The sequence below is a fragment of the Cystoisospora suis genome, assembly GCF_002600585.1.
Source record: "Cystoisospora suis strain Wien I chromosome Unknown contig_312, whole genome shotgun sequence".
In the NCBI taxonomy this organism is placed as follows: domain Eukaryota; phylum Apicomplexa; class Conoidasida; order Eucoccidiorida; family Sarcocystidae; genus Cystoisospora; species Cystoisospora suis.
In genome coordinates this window covers 33,692-54,918 of record NW_027153113.1, presented here as the reverse complement: position 1 = coordinate 54,918, position 21,227 = coordinate 33,692, and the positions used below count along the sequence as shown (strand labels likewise).

Here is a 21,227-nt window from a genome sequence, read left to right as displayed (position 1 = left end):
AAAGAAGCCGTTTTTCTCGAGATGCCGTTACCATAACGAACGCATGTGCGGGGTACCCTATGGCCGGGAACAGGGCAGGCCCCAGGTGGCATGGGTCGCAGCAGTGTCCAGCTCTAGCGCTACGAGCGTCACTGTGTCAGTTGACTGGGCGTCTGCTGTGTAACGAACACGAGGATAGACAACTAGCAGCGAGACGCAGGCAATAACTGTTGTCGAGTACGAGTTCTACCAGTATGTAGAACGATTGGTAACATCGTGGTGGCTCTTTAGAGCTTGTCCTTAGCACTGTTAGACTACATGGAACTTAGGTGGTCCGGCCACGCCTTGTGGCAAAACAGTCGGCGCACTTGTCAACAAAGGCCTACAGTCTTCCATCCTAGCGCTGCTTTGCCTTTCGTTCTTGGAACTTACACCAGAATCAGAAAGACCTACGCGGTATCTGCATAACAACCCAGGAGGCTGGAGGAGGTCCCATCTCTACAAACACGAGTCTTGCCGCACACGGCTGACACGCGACGCAGAAGAGAAGAAAAAGCTGTACACCTTTAGAGTATCTCTCTGATTGGTCCGAAAGAAGTGTTACTTCCGTCCATGTTGCTTCTTTCCTCCGTTGTTTGCTTAGAGACTCGCGCCTCGAAGAGCTAGCTTTCCACACGTAGCTATTTGCGAGACACGACGAGGCAAGAAGAGAAACTTCTGTCGCAGCACGAAGGACAGAGAGAAATGTCTTCGGGGTTCCTCGCACACAGCCACTGTCAATCCTCTAAATCATATTGCTTGTAGGGCAGCGTTTGAACAGCTTCAAACGACCGCATATTGGCGTTAGTCTGTCACCCGGCCCGTGGAGTCGCGTCTGCGTCCTTCTTCCTGTGCTCTCTTCCCTCTACCGTCACATACTGCCACCGCACCAGGAATCGGCCTGTCTAATAGTGAAGGCCTCTCGTTCGTAGATGAGCTTTGTTTCGTATTACATCATTGATGCCTTTCTTCAGTGCCCCCCCGCCTCCTCCTTCTCAGACATCTTCTGAGATGTAAGACCGTAACGCAAAGAGTCGCCGACCAGATAGATATTGGCCGCTATCCCGATTGTACGTGTCTTGGCATGCGGCAGCAGCTACAGAGCTGGCGCGCTTTTTCTGTCCGCATGCGATCATTGCACACTGCATCGGGAGTGCCATACAAATTTCTTCTCGAGGGTTGGTCGGAGTCTTTTTTCTCGTGTCCCTTTTGGTTCGCAGCTTCTAGAAAATGAAAGCTGCAATTCGAGTTAGGGAATGGCATCCTGACACCTTATACAATAAAACTTTGCACGTCTACCTCAAGAGTAGCCTTAAGGTCCTACAAAGCTAATAAATCCGAAGAACCCATTCCGCAAACGGACGTTCTTACAGAACAAAAGAAAAAACAAAGTAAAGTAAATTGCCAAAGGTAGATGACTGACAAACGGATCGTATCGATGGTGAGGCATGACGCTCATACAGAGATAGGCCTGCAAGAACCGCGCGAAGCGGCCGAAACTCATAGCATAGGTGTCCTTCTTAACAACAACGGAGAAGACAGATAGAATCTCTTTTCTCTTTCATTCTTCATGGCATACGCGCAGCTATGACAATCTGGGCGATAACAAAGGCAATAATTCCGAGAATAAGGACTCCGCAGAAACACACGCTTGTCGCCCTATAGGTAAAACACAGAGGACGATGTCTCAACTGACCTCACGTGGAAGGGGTTGTTTATTCTTGCGCACAACTGCTTCTCTCAAGATCTGATACGGCCAGCTACTAGCTCTTCTGGTACCGTAAACAGTGTCAGTCCTCCCTGACATATACTACAAGAGTAACCGGAGAGAAACATCCGTCTCAGAACAAGCCCTGTACTACGATCGCACCACCGTATAGTTCCCCTCTGCACAGGACTGGCTAGCTGTACATACACCACAATCGTGTGTACAACGGATACTGCGAAGGTTCTGTGTGCTGTATCGAACCCACTACAGCAAAAGCCGACAGTGCTTTCATGTCACACATACTGAAGAAGAATAGATACCGTCATCTTTGCAAGATTGAAAAGTTCATGCGTAACACAAATCTGATTGTGCATCATCCCTCCGTCAGCTGAATCTGCTAGAACCACCTCTCATCTCGGACGGGCCCAGAGCTTACTTGATAAGAGCGCATGTCTGCTGTCCGACAACTAAGTTCAGATAGCCGACAGGATCCTACGCACAGTCACAGAGAGCGAGAAGAGATATGTCTACCATCTACACTGTCTTTACTGCATGGCGAAGGTCTCATTGACCCAGGAGAAATCTACTCACTGACAGTTGAGAAACACCTGCTGATAACTTCTTCAAGGACAAAGAAACACAGTACGATCATGACACACAGCCAATGCGGCCAGGGGGAGGCGCGCGAAGTTGTCGAAAAAAAGAGTTTGAGAATCGAACTTGAAGGAATCGGTGCGAAAAGCTCTTGTCTTTCTAACGCTCGGTTGTGTCTTTTTTCCCACTACACGGCAAGCAAGGAAAGCCCACAGCCAGTCTTCTCCACTCAAGAAAAGAGACAACTCTTCTTCAATCTTCGTAAGGGCACGGCATAGACTCCCTCTCATGTGTTCCTCAACAGCGAGACAGCTGGAGTTTATACAGAAGGGTACCCTCTCAACCCCCTAAGGACCCTTGGGTCCAGCTGAATACATCGAGCTAGCTAGCTACCTCACCGGCTCACCGTGGAGACACGTTTCCTTCTCGAGACAAACAGATAGTTCCTAACCTTACAGAAGTACGTTTTCACGTGTCTTTCTAGGCAGCGAGACAGACGGTAGCAGACAACGCTGTTTGAGTACCCCTTATGTCGCATATTGACAAACACAGCCAGAGCGAAGATATGTCAAATGCACACAGATAGATAGGTTGAAGACAGATAGATAGATAGATAAAGAAAGATGGGTGCAGTACGACAGAAGGCTCCGTCTAAGGCGTGAGTCGGATGTATATATACGTATATATTTGATGCGGTATGACCTACTGTGAACATGAGATTTGGAGAAGGCCGATCAGGAGGCTCTGGCAGTTCATCTGGCGCTGATCGTCCCTGACCCGCGGGATGTTGATCTGCCACTTCTTTAGGGAGCAGCGAGACTGTACAGTGAAGATGAGCTGGAGAGCTTGTTGTTCTGAAGAGAAACAAAAGAAGGAAAGATACGTTCTAAAACGGAGAAACATTTCACATCTAAACACTCTGAAGGCATTCTTCAGGCAAAGAGAGCTATCATCACGACAAACAAAACGCTACATCCCCGGTACTGTCGTTGCATGCATGATACATACATGTATACATAGGATACCTAACCAACGCGTTTTTCAGACAAGACGTCTGAACTGTCCGCTCCTCTCTTATCCGGCTAACTTGGACGAAGCACAAAACAAACATAGCCCCTCCTCATGCATATCTCATCCCTCTTTTCTTCATCGCTGTCCCGTCAGATCGATCTGTCTGTATCTCTATCGTCTACACTGAGGACCCAAGAAAGGCCTCTACTCTACTCGGATAGACTTTGAGTTCTCCGATCAGATACGCCCAGCAAATGAACTGCTCTTCTCTCTTTCTACCTACCTTCCTGTAATGATCGTACCTATCCATAGCAACTGAAAAGAGATTAGCATCTCCATTCTTCAGCCTCGTTCGCGTCTACCGTGAGTCATCTGTACTTTATGCTCAAAGAAAGGTTCAGGCAAATCTATCTATCTATCTATCTATCTATCTTTAGTCTCTCCATCTATGTATCCATCCTTCTGATCCACATCCGCCAGTCACCCCTTAGCACTGGATCTACTGCGATGAGAACACAGAGAGGATGACAGTTGTATAACAAACGGGGCAAAACTCCCTTGAATCGCAGCTATATGTGTAGCACATGAGCAAAGACATTCATTTCTTCTTCGTCCTTCAAAAAAAAACAAGGAGAGGAAAAACAACGAAAACGCTTCTGTCTTGAAACCTCATGTAGACATAGACATATCTGTTGAAGATCTCCTCTTACATCTCTCTATGTGATGCCTATGAACAGTACAAGTATAGGTATAAAGAATGATCAAAATGACGCTCATCACTTTTCCCCCTAAAGAAGGAATGAATGCTTAACCAAAGGAAACGCCGAAGGCGGTGCGCTACTACCGTCTTCTCTGAAGAATCATCTGATACCTCATATCTCTTCCTCTCAACTGGCAAGTTGCTTGTTTCTCAACTTCAAGCACCAGACTTCTTGTTTACGTCGTTCAAGAACTTCCTTACCGTCGCACTCTTCTTCTATACCCTGTCCGACCACAGCATACAAGTTTAAGCCAACCACAGAAAGGTGCAGGTTCAGGAGAGGCATCGAAGAAGTCCGCTGCCATGTCCCTTCTATTGCAACAGCTCGTAACACTTGCAGGACATCCCATCGCCTCAAAGGGAGCGCACCAGTATGATTGACACCAGAGCTCGACCCTGTACGTACACCAGGAAAACACACACAACAACCACTCCAGTGTATAGACAGTTAGAAAGCGAGAAGTTTCCTGAGGTTGTTCGTTCATCCGTTGCTGTAGATCGATGCGATATATATCAGTGAATGGAGAATACTATCACAAGAACATACCTGGATCTGTAACTCTATGGTTGTCAATATTCGCGCAGTTCATGTCACATAGAGAGAGAGATAGATACATCTATAATTATAAGGTGTATGCTGATCTTCCTTCACTTAACGTCCTTCCTCATGCATCTGAGGAAAACTAGAGGTCGATGAGGAAGGAAAGGAGACATTTTAGATGCGATGCTTCTCGTGTAAGATGGAGACGTCAAAAGAAAAACATGTAAACCTTTGAATTGCGGGGTTCTAGACAACACCAGGCTGAATGTTAGAAAGAAAGAATGAGAGTGAAGAACCTACCGAACCCCTCGTCTGCATGCAGTAACCTTCTAGTCAGATCGATTCTTCGATGTGAATGAGGTGAGGTCAGGCACGTATATAAAGAACGAGAACCTTCTCAACTCCAAAAGCAATAAATACAGTAGGGGTGGCAACAACAACAACAGACACTCCCTCTTACGGATGTCTACCGTGCACATGCGTTTCTCTGCATCTTCCCTGAAGAAGTGTTTCCTCTCTTTCTTATTTTCCTATCTCTCTGTAATCTATCTATCATGAATAACAACGCGAATCTGTCAGGACGCACACCAAAACAGAAGTTACAAAGAATATCTACGGAACACCTAAGCACAGCGTACAACCCGGGAATGTCGGAATGTAGAGTTTCACGCAGAAGGCGTATATTCAAGCCCCTAGCATCAAGAAGAGAAGAAGGAAAAACGATAGCAGACTTGAAGAAGAGCAAACGAGAGAGAGATCTCCCACCGATCACTCTTGCATTGTAAGCGTTGTTTCTTGTGCCTCCCGGTTGAGCCTTTGGCAAAGGCAACTTACATTCCTTGTCCCATAGGTTCATCAAAGGTCACAATATAGTCGAGAGGATCAACTAGCTTATCGTCATTACGTAGGCGTGTCATAGTTGTATGTGTTAAGGCATCTAAGCTGAGAGACTCCGAGCCATAGAGCGCGTCATCATCATGTGTCGCGTTATTATCAATAAGAGTAAACTGCATGCATCCACACACAAAGTAAGAACATCCAGAGAAAACAGAAATGACAGGGGGAAAAGAGAAGAAAACAATCTCCTTCGCTCCATATCCAACCTCATAGCAGAACAACTTCACGTGTGTCTGCCGTGTATAAAGATACTTGTTCTATTGAGACATACATCCAGGTACATACAGCGCAGGCGTCTTTATATACATTTATATCACATAGCGTGAGACCGAGAATAGATGGAATAGAAGACCTTTTAGCAGCTGCCGCCCAGACTGACACCGCATATAGAGTTCCCCTTGTCGAGACGTACCGCTTATGTCATTCAATCGCATTGTTATGATGCATGAAACCTTATGTGCATCAACCTGCCTGTATTCCTTAGGCACCCGTAAGGCATATCCTATGCTCCCTACATCACGGCTCCTACGCTAATGAACTAACTTTAATTGAAACAACATACAGCTGTTTGAGATAGAGCATACCAAATAGTGTAGCAAACGTCTCGCCAGGCATCAGGAAGGGAGCGAGCTAGAAAAGACATAGGGAGTATGTGATATCAACCTTAACACACACGGAAGGCAACCTATATGACACCCCTCATTATGACCTATTCTACGTAGGCAGGCGCTAAGATAGTGACGGACACATAGATGGATTTGCCGATGCCTGCGGCTCGTAGCAATACTACTGAGTTGGTTGCGGTCGTCACGCGAGCAGTCTCCACCGAAGGATAGAGAGCGGAGAGGTGAAACGATGGATGAACAGACAGGAGTATAGATAATTCTAAGACAGGTAGACAGATGGATTGAAAGCAGGTAGATAGATGGATACGTAGACAGATGACTGGCTTTACCTTAAGCGACAGCGATGCAAGGGGAAGGCGAAGCTTTTTGATGATTCGCCAATTGTATGTAGCAGTTGTTTTAGCAAACATATGGACATCCGTATAGTAAATCTCATAGGCATCTTCTAGATCAATCCCTGTCATAAACAGCTCTACACGGACCTTCAGATCATTACGCTCTCCTAAGCAGCAAAGGGATAGAAGGCAGCAAAGGAATCGATGAGAAAGACAAGAAGAAGAATACATACCAAAACTATCCATCTACCTTGTGTATAAAAACGTGCATACACTGAACCGTTCAGACAAAGCACCCACCGGGCAGGGAGACGCGTCTGGAGTTGAGGAGGAGCAGAGGAAGGTGTATCACACTCCAGCATTGATTAAACTCACTAGCATGTTATCTGTCATTCACGTGAGTTCACCGTCATCTTCTTCTGTCTTCGTAGCCGCGGTCTGGTCTCCTCCTCCCTTGTCTCATCGTACACATTCATATGCGTGTCGTGTCTGTTTATGTAGTCTATGAAATCTATCTGTCGATGATTATCTAGCTCTATGCATGTACGCAGGTATGTGCATATACGTATCCCTCATGGAGTTCTCCCGCATAGATAGCTATCGATGGATACAAAACACAGGCCCTATGAAAGATATATATATCTATATCACCCGCGCAGTCATAGAGACAGCCGAGTCTCTATTGTCTTTTCGCCATGGTGTGCCTGATTACCGGGGCTACCACTACTACTACTACAACTACTACTATAGCAATCTGTATAGTCATGACATCAACGATATGACCACCTGCGATATATTTGCCTAGCACATCTATGTAGTCCATATAGACCGCCCATCCCGAAATCTCTTCAGTTCTATTCTTCTCCCTTCACGCCTTCACAAGAGTTTCCTCCAAACCTTTTCTTTCTAAACCTCAAGACGTTCTGTTCTGTCTTCAGTCCAACATACATTCACTCCACAAATGCATTCGCACTATAGCAAGAGCTAGATTGTGAACAGCGGCTCATACTTTTCTCTATTGGAGTTCGTAGAACGGTGAGGGTTTGGACAAGAGCGCGAGAACGAAGAGAAGAAGAAGGTCATCTCACACCAGTGATGTAGACGTACCTGAGGCACCTTTAAAGACACCTATATCTGTGACATTCCAGATAACTACGCGGAGCTCAAACTCGAGAGTTGTCGAGAGATTGTTAATTACTAAAGGTTCATAAGGAACTCCATCTTCTACCTGCATGCGCGCAATCATATCAGAGAGAAACACACGAAACAAGGTATCTTATCTGTTCGGCCTTACCAAACCGAATCTATCCTGTCTACGGCCTTGTATGTCTCTTCATTATACGATCAGTAGGAATGCAACTCATGAAGAGAGTAGAATGCCGTCAAGTAGGTATACACATGTGTAGAAATAGGTGAATACAAATATACAGATGTAGGAAAGAGAAAAACTAGATAGTCTCTCTTTCTCTCTCTTTACGAAAGGTGTCCCTGCTAACTCCTCTATACTTGAGAGAATGTCGAGCTGTTCATTCCACGACAAGAGACGTCAGACCTGTCATCTTCTTTGTTCTCGGGAAAAGTACCTCAAGACAGAAGGGTGACATCCATCTATTCAAGTGTCTATACACGTGTCTAATGAACTGCCTCGAAACATATGAGGAGGTTCTCCTATACACTCCATCGAGGCTATCTGTGAAGTGTGTAACTGCTAACGAACTACCCAATAAGACATACATACTATAGCCAGTCTCATGTAATATCGATGCCCTTTTCTCAGGACGGCTACGCAGTGAGACACCCCCCAAGAGAAGGAGCTCTGAAGGACCTAAAACGACAAACCTTTCCTCCGTCTCAACTGACCAAACAAACCCAACTAAGATACATAGATAGACAGATAGATAGATCAGTCTGATAGGTATGATGATTATGATAGGAGGAAGAAGTGGTTGCTAACCATATCAATCAGACAACGAAGAGTTCCGCATGAGACACCTAGATCTGCTTCATCTTGACGCTGCTGGAGTGTGAGGTATTCCAGGGGATAGGTTTGAAGAGGCGGAAGAAATTTCTTTTTATCTTTCCAAACAATCGGTCTGAATATATGAAAAGAGGAGAAGAAGACAAAAGAACGGAAATGAAGCAGGAGTGATACATTGTAATACAATCCTTTTCCTATTTCATCTTCATGTGAAGAACGTAGACTCTATTCAAGACAGATAGATAGATTAATGATAGATCAGAGATAGGGGATCGATACCTTCAGTGCCAATCCGTTGAGCTGCTTCAAGAAGATATGAGGCTCCTAGATTGGACGTGAGAATGATAATTGTGTTGGAGAAATCTACTGTTCTTCCCTGGCTGTCTGTCAACCTTCCATCATCGAGAACTTGGAGAAGAATGTTCCACACCTACATCACGCAAAGATGACAAGAAAGAGAAAGAAGAAGAAGACGAACGAGCCAGATGGATGAAGAGTTGCTAAAACAAGATTTGAAGAAAGTTGATACACAATCTAAAGGACGTTCACGAAGAAGCCCTTCCCAAGCCAAGTGAGAGGATGATATACAACTAGGTTCACGATGGCGACGATGACAGTGAAGTGTACATACACACACATACATAGTCAGTCATACATATTCATACATACATATTCATACACATTGGTACATATATGTATACTCTTACATATTCATACATACATATTCATACACATTGGTACATATATGTATACTCATATTTCCAGACATGCATACAGTAGAGAGCCGTAGCTAAACGAGAGGTGAAGAGAGAGAATGAGATTCTGTATCTCTCGTCGTCTTCTTCTTCTTCTCCCTAGTAGAGAATTCACAGGTTCATGTGGAATGAAGAGGAGAACGGAGACAAAGGAGAAAAGAAGAAGAAGAAGGAAACTCTTTATTTCTCTTTCCTTTCTTGGTCCTCTGAGTGTATCTACACAGTTTAGACCAGACAATGCCAGGTAGAGGAGACACGGGGTGAGTAAGACAGGAAGAACACATGGAAGCGAGAGACGTCACTTAGAAAGTGAAACTAAATAGAGAAGCCCTATCACGCATCTTTCTTATCTCTAGATAACGGATCCAATGCATGCATAGAAGACATACAGATACAGATGAAAAGAAAAAGAGATAGAAAGAAGAAAAGGCCTTCTCCTGGAGCCAAACAACTCTGTCACGGGAAGAAGGACAGTGAACTCTAAACCGGATAGTAGCTTAGATGTATATATACATACATATACACATACACATAGACATGCATAGTCAGTCTAGACATCTATCTGAAGCACATTCATTTTTCTCATCGTATGCTATTCCTCTCCTTCTCAAACATACAGACATACAGATATAGAGAAATAGACAGAGGAGACATACATACCTATGCATACACATAGATGTGTACATCTCTCTATTCTCTCATGACTCTACCCTCACACACGAACTTGTACAACCTCTACATTCATACATGTAGATCATGAACCTCTGGCAATCTCTCTAGGTTCTTTTTCTTCCTCCTCCTCCTCTTCTTCAGAAGCACGCATCCCGCCGTCCCTGTTTCTCTTTTCTCTCTCTCTATGTGATCTTTTCTCCTTCCATTATCCAAGATAATCTTTTCTTTTCTTTTCTCTCTTCATTGCTACACATGTATCCCACGAGAAGTTGTCTTCTTTTCTTGTTTGGTTACCTGTGCATGCGCCTTTTCTACTTCATCGAAGAGAACGACGCTATAGGGGTGTCTCCGAATCTCTTCGGTGAGTTGCCCTCCTTCGTCGTGGCCGACATACCCAGGAGGAGCTCCTATAAGACGAGAGACGGAGTGCTGCTCCATATATTCGCTCATATCAAATCTTACCAGTCTCTCTTTTGTATCAAACAAGGCCTCGGCAACTCTCTTACACAGCTCCGTCTTTCCTACACCTGTCTACAACAAGCCCCTCATACACGCAGACATACATTTAGACATATGAGACAGAGGTCTCTGCATGATGCGTCGAGATGTGATAGGAAGGCATACAGAGAGAGAAAGAGAGAATGAAAGAAAGAGACGATGTCCATGTACAGTTGTTTGGGAAGATCAAGAAAGGCCGAGAAGAATGGATTCTTCTACTGTATGTAGAGGCTCTTGCAACGCGCATGCAATACATATATATATATATATACATATCTTGCATACTCACGGGATCGGGTATACGTGTGTGAGAGGTAGGATCAATAATACAAACTAATACGTCTGCATCTATCTACCTATCTTTATCTATCTATCTACGACTATCTATCTAAACCTTTCTATCTATCCATCTAAGGAGAGAGGGCGAAGTTTGAAGACGTGTCTGACGATAAAAAGGTCTGTTGAAAAGGCGGATGAAGCTACGCACTCCCCTACTGATATGAGTCTAGGTATCATGAGCTTCCTTTCCCTACCCGCATGTATACATTCACTCGCACCAGTATAGACACATATACAGAGAGAGCGAGCGAAGGTGAGAGAAGACATTGCTGTAATGACGTATGTCTCCGGGTGTACATACACTCCACGACTCTGTCAGGTGTAAGACGTATCTAACGTATCAAACCACCACCTAGGCGATACTCCTCCTCCTCCTCTACTGGTCGAGAAGACGAAACCTAGATCGATTCTTTCCTCTTTTCTTCTACAGCTATACAAATGGCTCTTCAGCATCCCTATCTCCGAACAAAGAAGAAGTAAACCACCCCCCACAATCTCTCTCCTTTCTTTTGCCTTCTTCCTCTCTTCCTTTCCTGTCTCCTACCACTATGACTTCTCTCTCTCTCTCTGTACCATCTTTCCTCTCCTTCTCTCTCTCGTGTACTCATCACCTCCTTTCGTTTATCTTCCTTTTCTTCTCCCTTGTTCTTCTTCTTCTTTCTCTTCCCCTTCCTATTGAAGACTTACAGGGCCTAAGAAAAGAAAGCTTCCGATAGGTTTGTTTCTCTTGGAAAGCCCCGCAGCGGATCGGAGAATGGCCTGCGTTACGCCTTCGACAGCCTGCTCTTGGCCTACAACTTGAGAGGCCAGAGTATCGTGTAGATGCAGAAATCTCTCTGTCTCGGTTTGCGTTAACTTATGCACAGGAATGTTCGTCCATCTATGTACGACATCTGCGATCTGCTCCGGCCCTACCACCTTTCACACGCATCCATATCCACACATACACAGATATATCCACACATGTATTGTCAACGCCTATATTCAGATAGACAGACTTCAACACATACGTCTGTATACATAGCACTACATACACGTTCAGACACATTCACACATACATACATATGCATACCTACAATATAGAGATACAGAGAGAGAGAAACATCTTCATACATACACATTCATACATATACGATGTGAGAAGGAGTTAGCCACGCGTCGAGTATGAGCCGTTGGTGTGATAGAAGAAGAAGAGTAGAAAAAGGAAAAGTTAGGCCAGGGAGAAGAACGAGAGAACGGAGAGAAGGAAGTTGTGAACAGAGGCATGGCACGCTAGGATAGTCCACTGAGGAGGAGAGCAGCGAGGCCTCGAGCGAAAGAATCTACGGGATTTACTTAAAGAAAGAGAAAGAGAGGGATAAAGTAACGAATGGATGAGAGGTGAGAAGCGAGAAAGATGAAGTAAAGAATGAGAAAGGGGTGAACAAGAGAGACAAAACACGCATTCCCACGGGAATTACAAGCATTGGTCAAGAGGAGAGACCGAAGAAAGAAAGAAAGAAAGAAAGGAGACAAGAAAGAGGCTGTTCTTCTCTTTTTTCCGTGATCAGGTCTTAGTAGTTTTCTTAGTTCTTTACTATTGCGCACTTTCGAACCGTAGATTTTGCGGGTGTTCTTTCCGTCCTTCGTTCAGACTTTCTTTCTTTTTCTTCTTAAGTAAGAGCGAATGAAAGTTAACAGAGGAGGAAAAGAGAAAGATTTGAAAAGCTAGGAAAAGCCCGGGAGTTCACATCAGTTTCCCGTGGAGAGAAAGAAAGAATCTCACTGGAGATGAGTGAGCGGGCAGATTTTCGCTTTCTTTTCAGGAGGGAAAATAGAGAGAGAGAAGAGAGAGATAGATGGATAGAGAGAAAGTGATGTATTAGAGAGATTCTTAGTGACAAAGTAGGGGGGTGTGATATAGAATGGCCCTCTCTGTGAACTCATAGAAGGAGTCTCATTTCTTTCTTTCGTTCCTGGCCCTTCTATCTCTCGAATGTCTTCGTCACCTTCACTTTTTTCTATCTATCTATCTATCTACCATCTAGGGATTCTATCTTATCTATCCATCTATCATCTAGGATTCTATCTTATCTATCTATCTATCTACGGATGACTGGAGAGACTGGAGGAAGTTTTGAAGAGATTGGGGGAGTTCGAAGAACCCTGTGAGTTCTTCTGCGAGGATGACAGGAGCATATAGCAAACTTCTCTTCTGTCCATCAGAAGGGATAGAATAGAACTGACATCGAGAATTCGGATTTTGTCAGTTTTATCGCTTCTTCTTTTCTCCGGTTCTTCTTCGAATGCATACAGATTCTGAGAAAAAGAAGTTTTGCCGTGAAGAGTTCAAAGAGAAAGAGAAAAGCTCGCAAGACAAGAAAGAAGCGGACGGTCAGCGAGTAAAAAGAACTTCCGGAGCCTCTCTAGTCTTTCCTAGGTAGTAAGAAAAGCACACCACCAGTGCGGTCTTCTTTCCTCTTCTTTGTCATTCCAAGATGTTGCCTCTTCTTCTCTTTTCGCCTTTCTGTAGACCGGTCCATCACACACTTGACGATGGAAAGAAGATGATAGAGTCATTCTCCACACTTGAAACAGCAAGTTTTATCTAATCTGCTGTTGTTTGTCTCACCTCTATCGTTCTCCAAAGAACCAGGGGGCTACAATAGAGAGAGAAAGGTGAAAAGCACGGATAAGATCAAGATCAAAGTGAAGAAGAAAAGAAGAGTGGAGCGGCTCTCTTCTTCTCGAATGTGTCGTTTTTTATAGATAGAGAGAAGTCGGTATGCACACTTCAACAGAATGGATGTGGCGATATGGGCGAGATTTTGCTTCTCATGAGCTTCCCTTTTCTGGTCTCGCCAGGCTATCCACTGCTAGTTGTTTCGTTGCTTCTCTCGTCCTGTGTGTGTGAACGTCGGTGTAGAAGCGAACCTCCTCAGAATTTACAACGAAAGGTAAGGAGGAAAGGCAAAGCAAGAAAGCATGGTGGGGCAATAGGAAGCGGAAAAGCATGCGAACGAGCAGAGGAAAGCCCCTTGTGAACCAGTGCATCCATCCACACAATCGATTGTCTCATTTCTTGCTATGCAAAGATCGATCTCTCTTCTTCTTTTCTCGCCTTCTGTTGTCTCCTTTGTTTGTAGAGTACTCTCTTCTCATTCTAATGTCTTTTGTAATTTGAGTTCTCGCGTGACTTCTTCATTTTCTCGTCACTGTTCCGTAAGTCTCACTTGGATCCGTAGATAGACCATCAATCCTTCTCCGTCTCGAAACTTGGGATGCGTTGTGTGATCTACCGAAGGAAAGTGGTCAGCGCGCTAAAGCTGAGAAAAGCAAGGCTTTATCGTCTTTCATTTTAGCCCAGCTTCGTGAAAGAAAGTAAAAACCTACTTGTGAGTTTTGCTGGCGAAGGAAGCCTCGATGTGACCGGAATGAAGATAGGTGGCAGATCGAAGTGAGAATAAACAATTGAAGACACAAAGAGGAAGAAATAGAGTTTTCTTTCGATTTCCGTCTTAAATCAAACGTGTCAGTGACCATCTTCTTTTGATCAAGAAAGAACGATAAACCTCGAGTCTTCGATTATCTTCATGTTTCTGCGGCGATATCATCGGAAAATTCTCCGAGAATCAAGTCTCCTTCTCGCGCGAAAATGAACTAGACCTTGTTTAGGACAAGAGGAGAAAGAAAGAAAGAAAGGAAAATCATCAAGTTGTTTCCTAGCAAAAGGAATTAGAGAAATGATTGAATGGATGGGGGTTTTCTTGTGAAAAGTCTTTACCCAAGGAGATTGCTCAGAAGTCGCAAAACAGGGTGAATAAGATGTCAGAGTTCCTAAGGAAGTACCTAGACAAAGATGTACAACGGTAAGAGGCCAGATTGGCACCTTCTCTTAACTCATCTGATATCAATTTTTGTTTGTTCTGATCCTTTCTTTTTTCTACTTCTTGGCTCACGCAGAAGACGGAATCTCTAACAAAAAAACAGTCTCACCACCCGATGACAGCGACCGACCCCTGAGAGGGGGAGAGACTTCCTCGCTCTCTGTCTATCCGTCCGTTCACTCATTCATCTCTCTCTTCTGACGGTCGCATGCTTAGACAAAACCAGACAGAACTAGCATGTAGACTTGAGGTTCTCTGGATAGTCGGTGTATCTGTGAATATGTATACATTTGTGTATCTATCTTTCTATATGTCAGAAGTAGACACGACGTGTGCGTGGTGCGTTCAGACCTCCTATTCGATTTAGATCTTCTTTTCATAACACGGTGTATGACGCTCTGAGAAACCGAGGATGGAAAGAAACAGACAGGTCCGTTGAAAGAGAAAGAACGAAGCATAAAAGAAAAGTAAGAAGAACGAGAAAGAAGAAAGAAGGACAGGCAAATGAAGTGTTTCGCTTTCCTCGCCTCTCTGTGCCGGTCTCCGATGTAGTGTAGGTCAGTAGAGTAGACACCGTGAGAAGGCCTTGGAATTCTTGTCTACCGAGAAAATTTTCCTCCTAAGCTCTTACTCAGAAGATAGAAAGACTGGATGGTTTGTCCAAGCATGCACACAAAGCGAAGATCTCACCACGACACAGAAAACTCCAGATCAACAGAATCCGGAGGATAGAAAGAGCATCGCTTCGAACGGCACGCTAGTCCAACAGAACGATGACAACTTCATCTAGCAGAGCGGAAAGAGCTATCTTATCTATACTTAGTGCACTTGGAAGGTAACCAAGACTTCTCGTTTCTTCCCACTTTTTCTCCCAGGAAGTCTATCTATCTGCTCACAACAGGAAAAGAAAGAAAGGAAGAAGAAATGGCGATCTTTGTCCTGAAGAAAAGATGCTTCCGATGAGAAAGCGGAAATAGATAAAGTTCTTTTAACTACTCTCACTTTTTCCCTTGTTGGGCAAAACTCCGCCGCCTTGTGGAGTCTTCATGGGTTTCATCTGTTCATCGTCCGTCCTGTACTTGACAAAGAGACAGATCTTCCTCTCTCTCTTTCTTTCTTTCTTTTCATTTTCTCTGTCTCCTTATTATCTTAGTGATACAGAATGGGATTTCTTCTGGTGTGACAAGGAATGGATGTCCGAGAATTTTGATAAGTTTCGGTTTCAATCTCATCAGAGAATCAATCACTTTCGCAATCATTATGAGGTGAGGCATTCGTAGAAAGAGTTTCTAGCTGTCTAAAACCCGACAAAGGCAAGAATGAATAAAGAAAGACAGATTTCTCTTTTGTTCACCTTCCCCTTCCCCCGTTCATTCACTTGACCTGCTACACATCAGACTCAAGAAAGAAGTTGAAATTGCAGGACTGCTCCTTTCGTTCATCTTTCTACACTCGCAGAGACTTCTCTCTCCGGCATTGTTCTTTCTCTTCGTCTTTCTGTCTCTCTTACTCGTCTGGTTTCACCTGGGCAAGAGAAGAGAAGACTGTACCTTTACAATAAATCTAAGAGACTTCTCTCATTGTATTGGAAGTAGAAAACTTGCGTCTTTTCAGTGGATGAAAGTAGAAGAAAAGACGCATACAAAATTCTTCGCACATGGCTAGAGGTCCTTTTTCTTTTTCACCGGTTTATCTCCTTTGGGTCATTTCCGAAAGAAATGTAGACAAGGTGCCTTAAGCTTCGAAGATAAAACTGAGACAGTTTGGTCACCAGTCTAACGTTTCGCATTTCTGTCTGTCGGTCTTCTTTTGTTTCTTCTCTTTCTTCCACTTTCCTCATTCTCTACACAGTTAACGAGGAAAGATCTTCTTATTCGAAATCTCAGGCGACATCGGCGGCAGCTTGAGAGAGAAGGGAAGTTCAAGGAGGCACAGAGGTATGAAGAAGATTAAATCCTAGAAAAAATCCTTCTGTTGAATAAGATGAACTGAATGAATGAATGAAAGAAATTATAGTCTTCTCTGATACTTGTGTCATCAAAGGCCTGGTGTATATGCATCTGCTTTTGTATGTATGGATATGTAGTTGTGTGTTTCTCCTTTTTACTGTATTTGCAGCTTCAATATCTGTCCAACGACGTTCCTTCTCCCTCTGGTAAGCCATAAAGGCTTTACAGGAGCTGAGAGAAACGGTTGCTTTGCGAATAGCACTGAAGATGAGAATCTCATTCGGGCCGGAGTGGAAACAGGAAAAAACGAACTTTTATGTCTTTATCTTTCTGAGGCGAGACGATCAGCAGAAGAAAACACCTGGAGCGTACATGTCTCTCTGTCTACCTGTGGCTCCTATCTGGTGGCATGTGTATACATATCTCATCTCTCTTTGTACACAGGTCTATAGAGAGTGTAGGAGAAAGATTTTCTCGCTGTTCAGATCATGTGAGTGTTTGATCGATGACGTCAGGAATACTCTATGTTTGTAGAAGAGTATCGCAAGAGCCCCAATACGCTATGGATTATGAAACCTATAGGAAGGTCTCAAGGCAAGGGCATTTTTCTGTTTGATAAGCTCTCACAAATCAGGTATAGCAACCGCAGGAGGGACGAAGAATGTCATGGATAAGACAGCTGCTGCTATCAACCTACATCACACATATTCCTGTCGTTTTGCCGGCGCCTCACGACGAACTTTCGTCTAGTGCAATGATCACCCGAGAGTGTCTACTTCACCGAACTTTGCGGAAGAAAAACAGAGGCCCTTCAGAGGGAAGTAAAGACATCGCAGAAAGACGGTCACGCGTAGCCGAGAGTCAGTCGTCACCTGAACTTGTTTGAGACAGCTGAAACATCCTTTCTCTTTCCTACATGCTGTTGGAAAGAAGGACACTTACTTTACTGTCTTGAAGAGAGTCGACTATTGGGAAGTTTGATAGGTAGTTTGTACTCAAGAACGTCGTAATGAACGGACAGCCTACCCCCTTTATTACCGTACTAGTTGCAGTTCACGAAGAGGGTAGGAAAGAGTGGTAGGTGAAAGCATTCGTGGTTTCTCATTGTTGCACTGCAATGATGCATACGATCGGTAACGGGAGTGCCTTGCAGTGATTGGAGAAATGACGTAAAGTGGAAGAAAACAGAAAACGCCAATGCGAAAAGAGACAAAGTAACGGAAGAGCCACATCAGGCAGAGGCGTACGTGTGTCAGCGGTACATCGAGGACCCCCTACTGATAGGTGGTGAGAAACACATCAACTTTTCTTCACACGCAATCATTCGAGAGTCCTTCTTTAGCGTCACCGACAACAGGTTTGAGCTACGGGAGTAATGCCTTCTAGTCTGTTGAACAGAAAGTTGGCGTTCTCAGGAGTTCAGAATTTCACTTACAGCTTCTCCGCCGAACTGGGCCAAGCAGTGTTGTGAAGTGGAGACAGCTAATGTTTCCGAACTGCTATCACATGATCTGTCTCTGCCAAGCAGCAGTTATTAGAGTTTGTACTCTGTCTACTGCTAATTACCCGAGAAGATGAAAGAATCTGCTAGGAAGCTGCGGAGAGTCTACTTCCGCGAGTGCCTGGCACTCGTATTTAGAGTAGACGGGGCTCACATATCTGATAAAAATGAGAGGGGACGAGCAAAAGAAGCTACCTGAGGGCAAACTAGCACATGTACGACGTTCTAGCACAGAAAGGGTGCCAACTCGTGTGGTGTTTCAAGAGGACTCCCAGAAATCCCCGGCTGCTGTTTGTCCTGTCAGGAAAGAAGTTCGATCTCCGCTTATATGCTTTTGTCACCTCCTACTCTCCTCTTGTAAGACTTATTCTTTCTCATCTCTTAACTCAGTTGACGCCAGTAGATAATAGAGAAAGCAGCGAAGGGTCGAGCGTCGATCTCAATAAGAGAGCTCAGTTTTCAAGATCCGCCAGATATTCGACTTTAGGGAACACGGCTCGAAGGCTACCTGCATGTGAATCAATCGCTGCTTTTGATTCTTCAGAGAACAGCAACAATCGCCCTAATGAGTGTGCTGTTCTTCCAAATGCCGGTCGGCGCTCGTTGCGTTGGTTTTTCTTCCTCCAGACAGTCTATGTACATCGAGGAGGCTTCGCACGCTTCTCTCACACGCACTTCAGCATGGAAAACGAGCACAGAGACAACCTTTGTAAGCGCTACGTAACCGGCGGCCATCACTTCTCCAACGCGGGTCACCAGATCGCAGCGACACTGTAGGCTTTCTTTAAGCGACACCGCACCTGCCAGCCTTATCTGTACAGCACTATACCCATTGGAGAAGTAGATGCTGGACTACCCGTATGCCGTCTTCTCCGACAGGCAATAGACAATCTCTCGAAGCGTGGTTCGTAGAGAAACTGCTTCTCGAGCACAGTAGAGTGAAAGGAGCACTGGCAGTGCTATGGCATGATCTTGTGTCGTTGGACAGCCATGGGATTACATAGATGGACTGAGCCGGCTGTGCTGGGCGTCGATCAGGGTAGTATCAGGGCGATACGCTAGATGTGTATGGCAACAGCAACCGAGCTCAGGTATGAAAGTTCGAGTGAGGTGTGAAACAATGCGTCGGTTGTGGTGCGGAATGTCTTGGCGTAGACGTGGTAGGTCATACGCCATAGGTACTGTGAACGTCGGAAGTATTCCCGAGAAGGAGCGATGTGTTCACATCAATAGATCACCCTATTCCAAGGAAAGGAGGAATAGGACAACGACCATGGGTTTCCCAGCCAACGCAGCGCGTCGTTCCGAAACATTGCTGTCTCTGATCAGGCATGCATTTGACAAACGTAGCGATCCAAAGACACTCAGATCAGTATGACGAGGAATCGGGTGGCAAGTGGTTGTTGCGGAACGTCAAGCAATTCTTAATCACCAAGTAAGAGAGGGATGCCCCAGCCCACTGATTGCGTAGAAAACACCTGGACGGGAGTTCGCTTTTTTGACGGCAGTGAGAGCTAGCTGTTTACCAGGACAACCCCCCCCCTACCACGTCCCTCTGGGCGCCCGTGGCGGGTCTTGCTATGTGCTCAGATACGGCGAAGACCGCGTGAACGAGCTGATGCTTCAAATTCAGCAGCTGATGCTGAAGCCACTCATTGCAGTTGCCAAGGTAAGACTGCAAACCAGCATGGGCGTTTGAGGAGGTTCCGAGTAGAATGGTCTTCACGACACGTTGTAGGCCGAGGTCCATCTTCTGAACGACTTCTCACCCAGAGATGCCATTGCTTGAATTCGACTGTAGGTCATGATGAATGACAAGCACTGCTGTGAGCTCTACGGGTACGACATCATCATCGACTCTCAGTTCAAGTAAGCCCAGGTTGACGGGAGGTTTTCCAGCCTTCGTCACGAAGGAACAGAAAGACATCTGGTGGGAGTCGAGGTTATGCCTACATGGGAAGAAATCTGTGCATCAGTTGTTGATCCCGTAATGCAGGCCATGGCTACTGGAGGTCAACGCGTCACCCTCCCTCACAGGTCGGATGTTTCTTCCACCCGACAGGTCACCCAGATGACATTTTGAAAGTTTCGTCGGCAGGACGCGTCTTCCCGGTGTATGCTGCTTGTTCCTGGACTCCGCAGCTAGCACCCCCGTGGATTACGAGTTTAAGCTCGGCATGCTTGACGATGTCCTAACTATTGTGGACATGGAGAAGTAGTAAGTTTCCTGGCTTCTCAAGCATAGAAAAGCCTTCGACCCCGCTAAGAGCGGCGACCTCTCTCCTAGTGTCACGTAGCAAACGCTGTTGTTTCGGTGTTATATCACAGACTCTGTCTACGTATGCTACCCGAACGGTATTCGGTGGTCAATCTATGATCTTAGCTATGGGTTGTATATCTATTCTAGATGGATTGGCTAGGATTGTTTGAACAATCCAAAGGCTTGAATTTCAGATGCACTGGAGTGAGCAACCCTCCAGATGGAAGATGGCTGTGAGCGACCGGGACAGGATATCGCCGAAGCCTCTTAATGAACTAACTGCACTACGGCAATGTGTTAAACTTGTTGCAGCCTGACAGGGACTGAAAAACGAATTGGCGGATTCGTCCTCCTTTATAAGGGTAGGCACCTTCTCATGCTCTAAGAAAGAGATGTTAAGTGTTTTAGACGAAAGAGTAGCGCGAACGCGCCAGCGATCCTGCTGTCACCCGAGCATCGTAGAGCCTGGGGGAAGACTTACGCTTCCCCAGACTCTCATCGGGGGTCTCAGCGCTTTGAAGGCACCAGGGTTCCTGGATTGAAGAGCGCATTTGATACGAGGTCATACGTGAGGCACTGAATTCTTTCATTGCACAGGTGTCCCCGTCAACGAGATGCCTCCTGAGTGCTCGACCTTGAGCTACATGGGTAGGTCGGTGGGACATGGAGTCCCTGCTCGCTTTTGGCCGTTGGTCCCGTAGTCCCTGGATCGTCTATAGTTCTTCCCGCGCTCGCGAGTAGCGTTTCTAGGCTTTTGGCAGTTTTCCGAAGCTGAAGAATGGTGTCTCGCTTTCTTTTTAGGGACAGATCTCTCAAGAGAAACATGTCTGAAGTATCTTGCGAAGAAGCTTGCCACGGCTCAGCAAGCAGCCACGTCGCCCCTCAAGTCAAACTGACCAAGAGCTATGCAAGAAAGAAA

The 21,227-nt window shown here is 45.2% G+C and overlaps 3 protein-coding genes across 3 annotated transcripts; 1 reads left to right on the top strand and 2 right to left on the bottom strand.

Annotated features, from left to right (window-relative positions):
- Positions 1-1,350: 1,350 nt before the first annotated feature.
- On the bottom strand, positions 1,351-8,572 carry CSUI_000831 (c2 domain-containing protein). Its single transcript, XM_068061038.1, has 8 exons — positions 8,445-8,572; positions 7,598-7,718; positions 6,485-6,657; positions 5,467-5,639; positions 4,293-4,487; positions 3,027-3,174; positions 2,163-2,218; positions 1,351-1,677 (listed from the first exon to the last, which is right to left on the bottom strand). Exons 1-8 carry the CDS (start codon positions 8,445-8,447, stop codon positions 1,587-1,589), a joined length of 960 nt encoding a protein of 319 aa, XP_067926988.1. The 5' UTR covers positions 8,448-8,572; the 3' UTR covers positions 1,351-1,586.
- Positions 8,573-8,747: 175 nt separating this feature from the next.
- On the bottom strand, positions 8,748-12,168 carry CSUI_000830 (heat shock protein; the record flags this gene model as incomplete). Its single annotated transcript, XM_068061037.1, has 3 exons — positions 11,420-12,168; positions 10,190-10,426; positions 8,748-8,898 (listed from the first exon to the last, which is right to left on the bottom strand). Coding segments are annotated over exons 2-3 (306 nt in total), but the record flags the coding sequence as incomplete, so codon positions are not given.
- On the top strand, positions 11,779-21,204 carry CSUI_000829 (tubulin-tyrosine ligase family protein; the record flags this gene model as incomplete). Its single annotated transcript, XM_068061036.1, has 18 exons — positions 11,779-13,668; positions 13,858-13,933; positions 14,948-15,028; positions 15,752-15,863; positions 16,450-16,535; positions 16,717-16,753; positions 17,063-17,181; positions 17,701-17,834; positions 18,353-18,405; positions 18,676-18,757; positions 19,037-19,139; positions 19,378-19,483; positions 19,639-19,717; positions 19,850-19,917; positions 20,171-20,266; positions 20,621-20,670; positions 20,906-20,956; positions 21,110-21,204. Exons 9-18 carry the CDS (start codon positions 18,377-18,379, stop codon positions 21,202-21,204), a joined length of 759 nt encoding a protein of 252 aa, XP_067926986.1. The 5' UTR covers positions 11,779-13,668; positions 13,858-13,933; positions 14,948-15,028; positions 15,752-15,863; positions 16,450-16,535; positions 16,717-16,753; positions 17,063-17,181; positions 17,701-17,834; positions 18,353-18,376.
- Between the last annotated feature and the right edge of the window lie 23 nt (positions 21,205-21,227).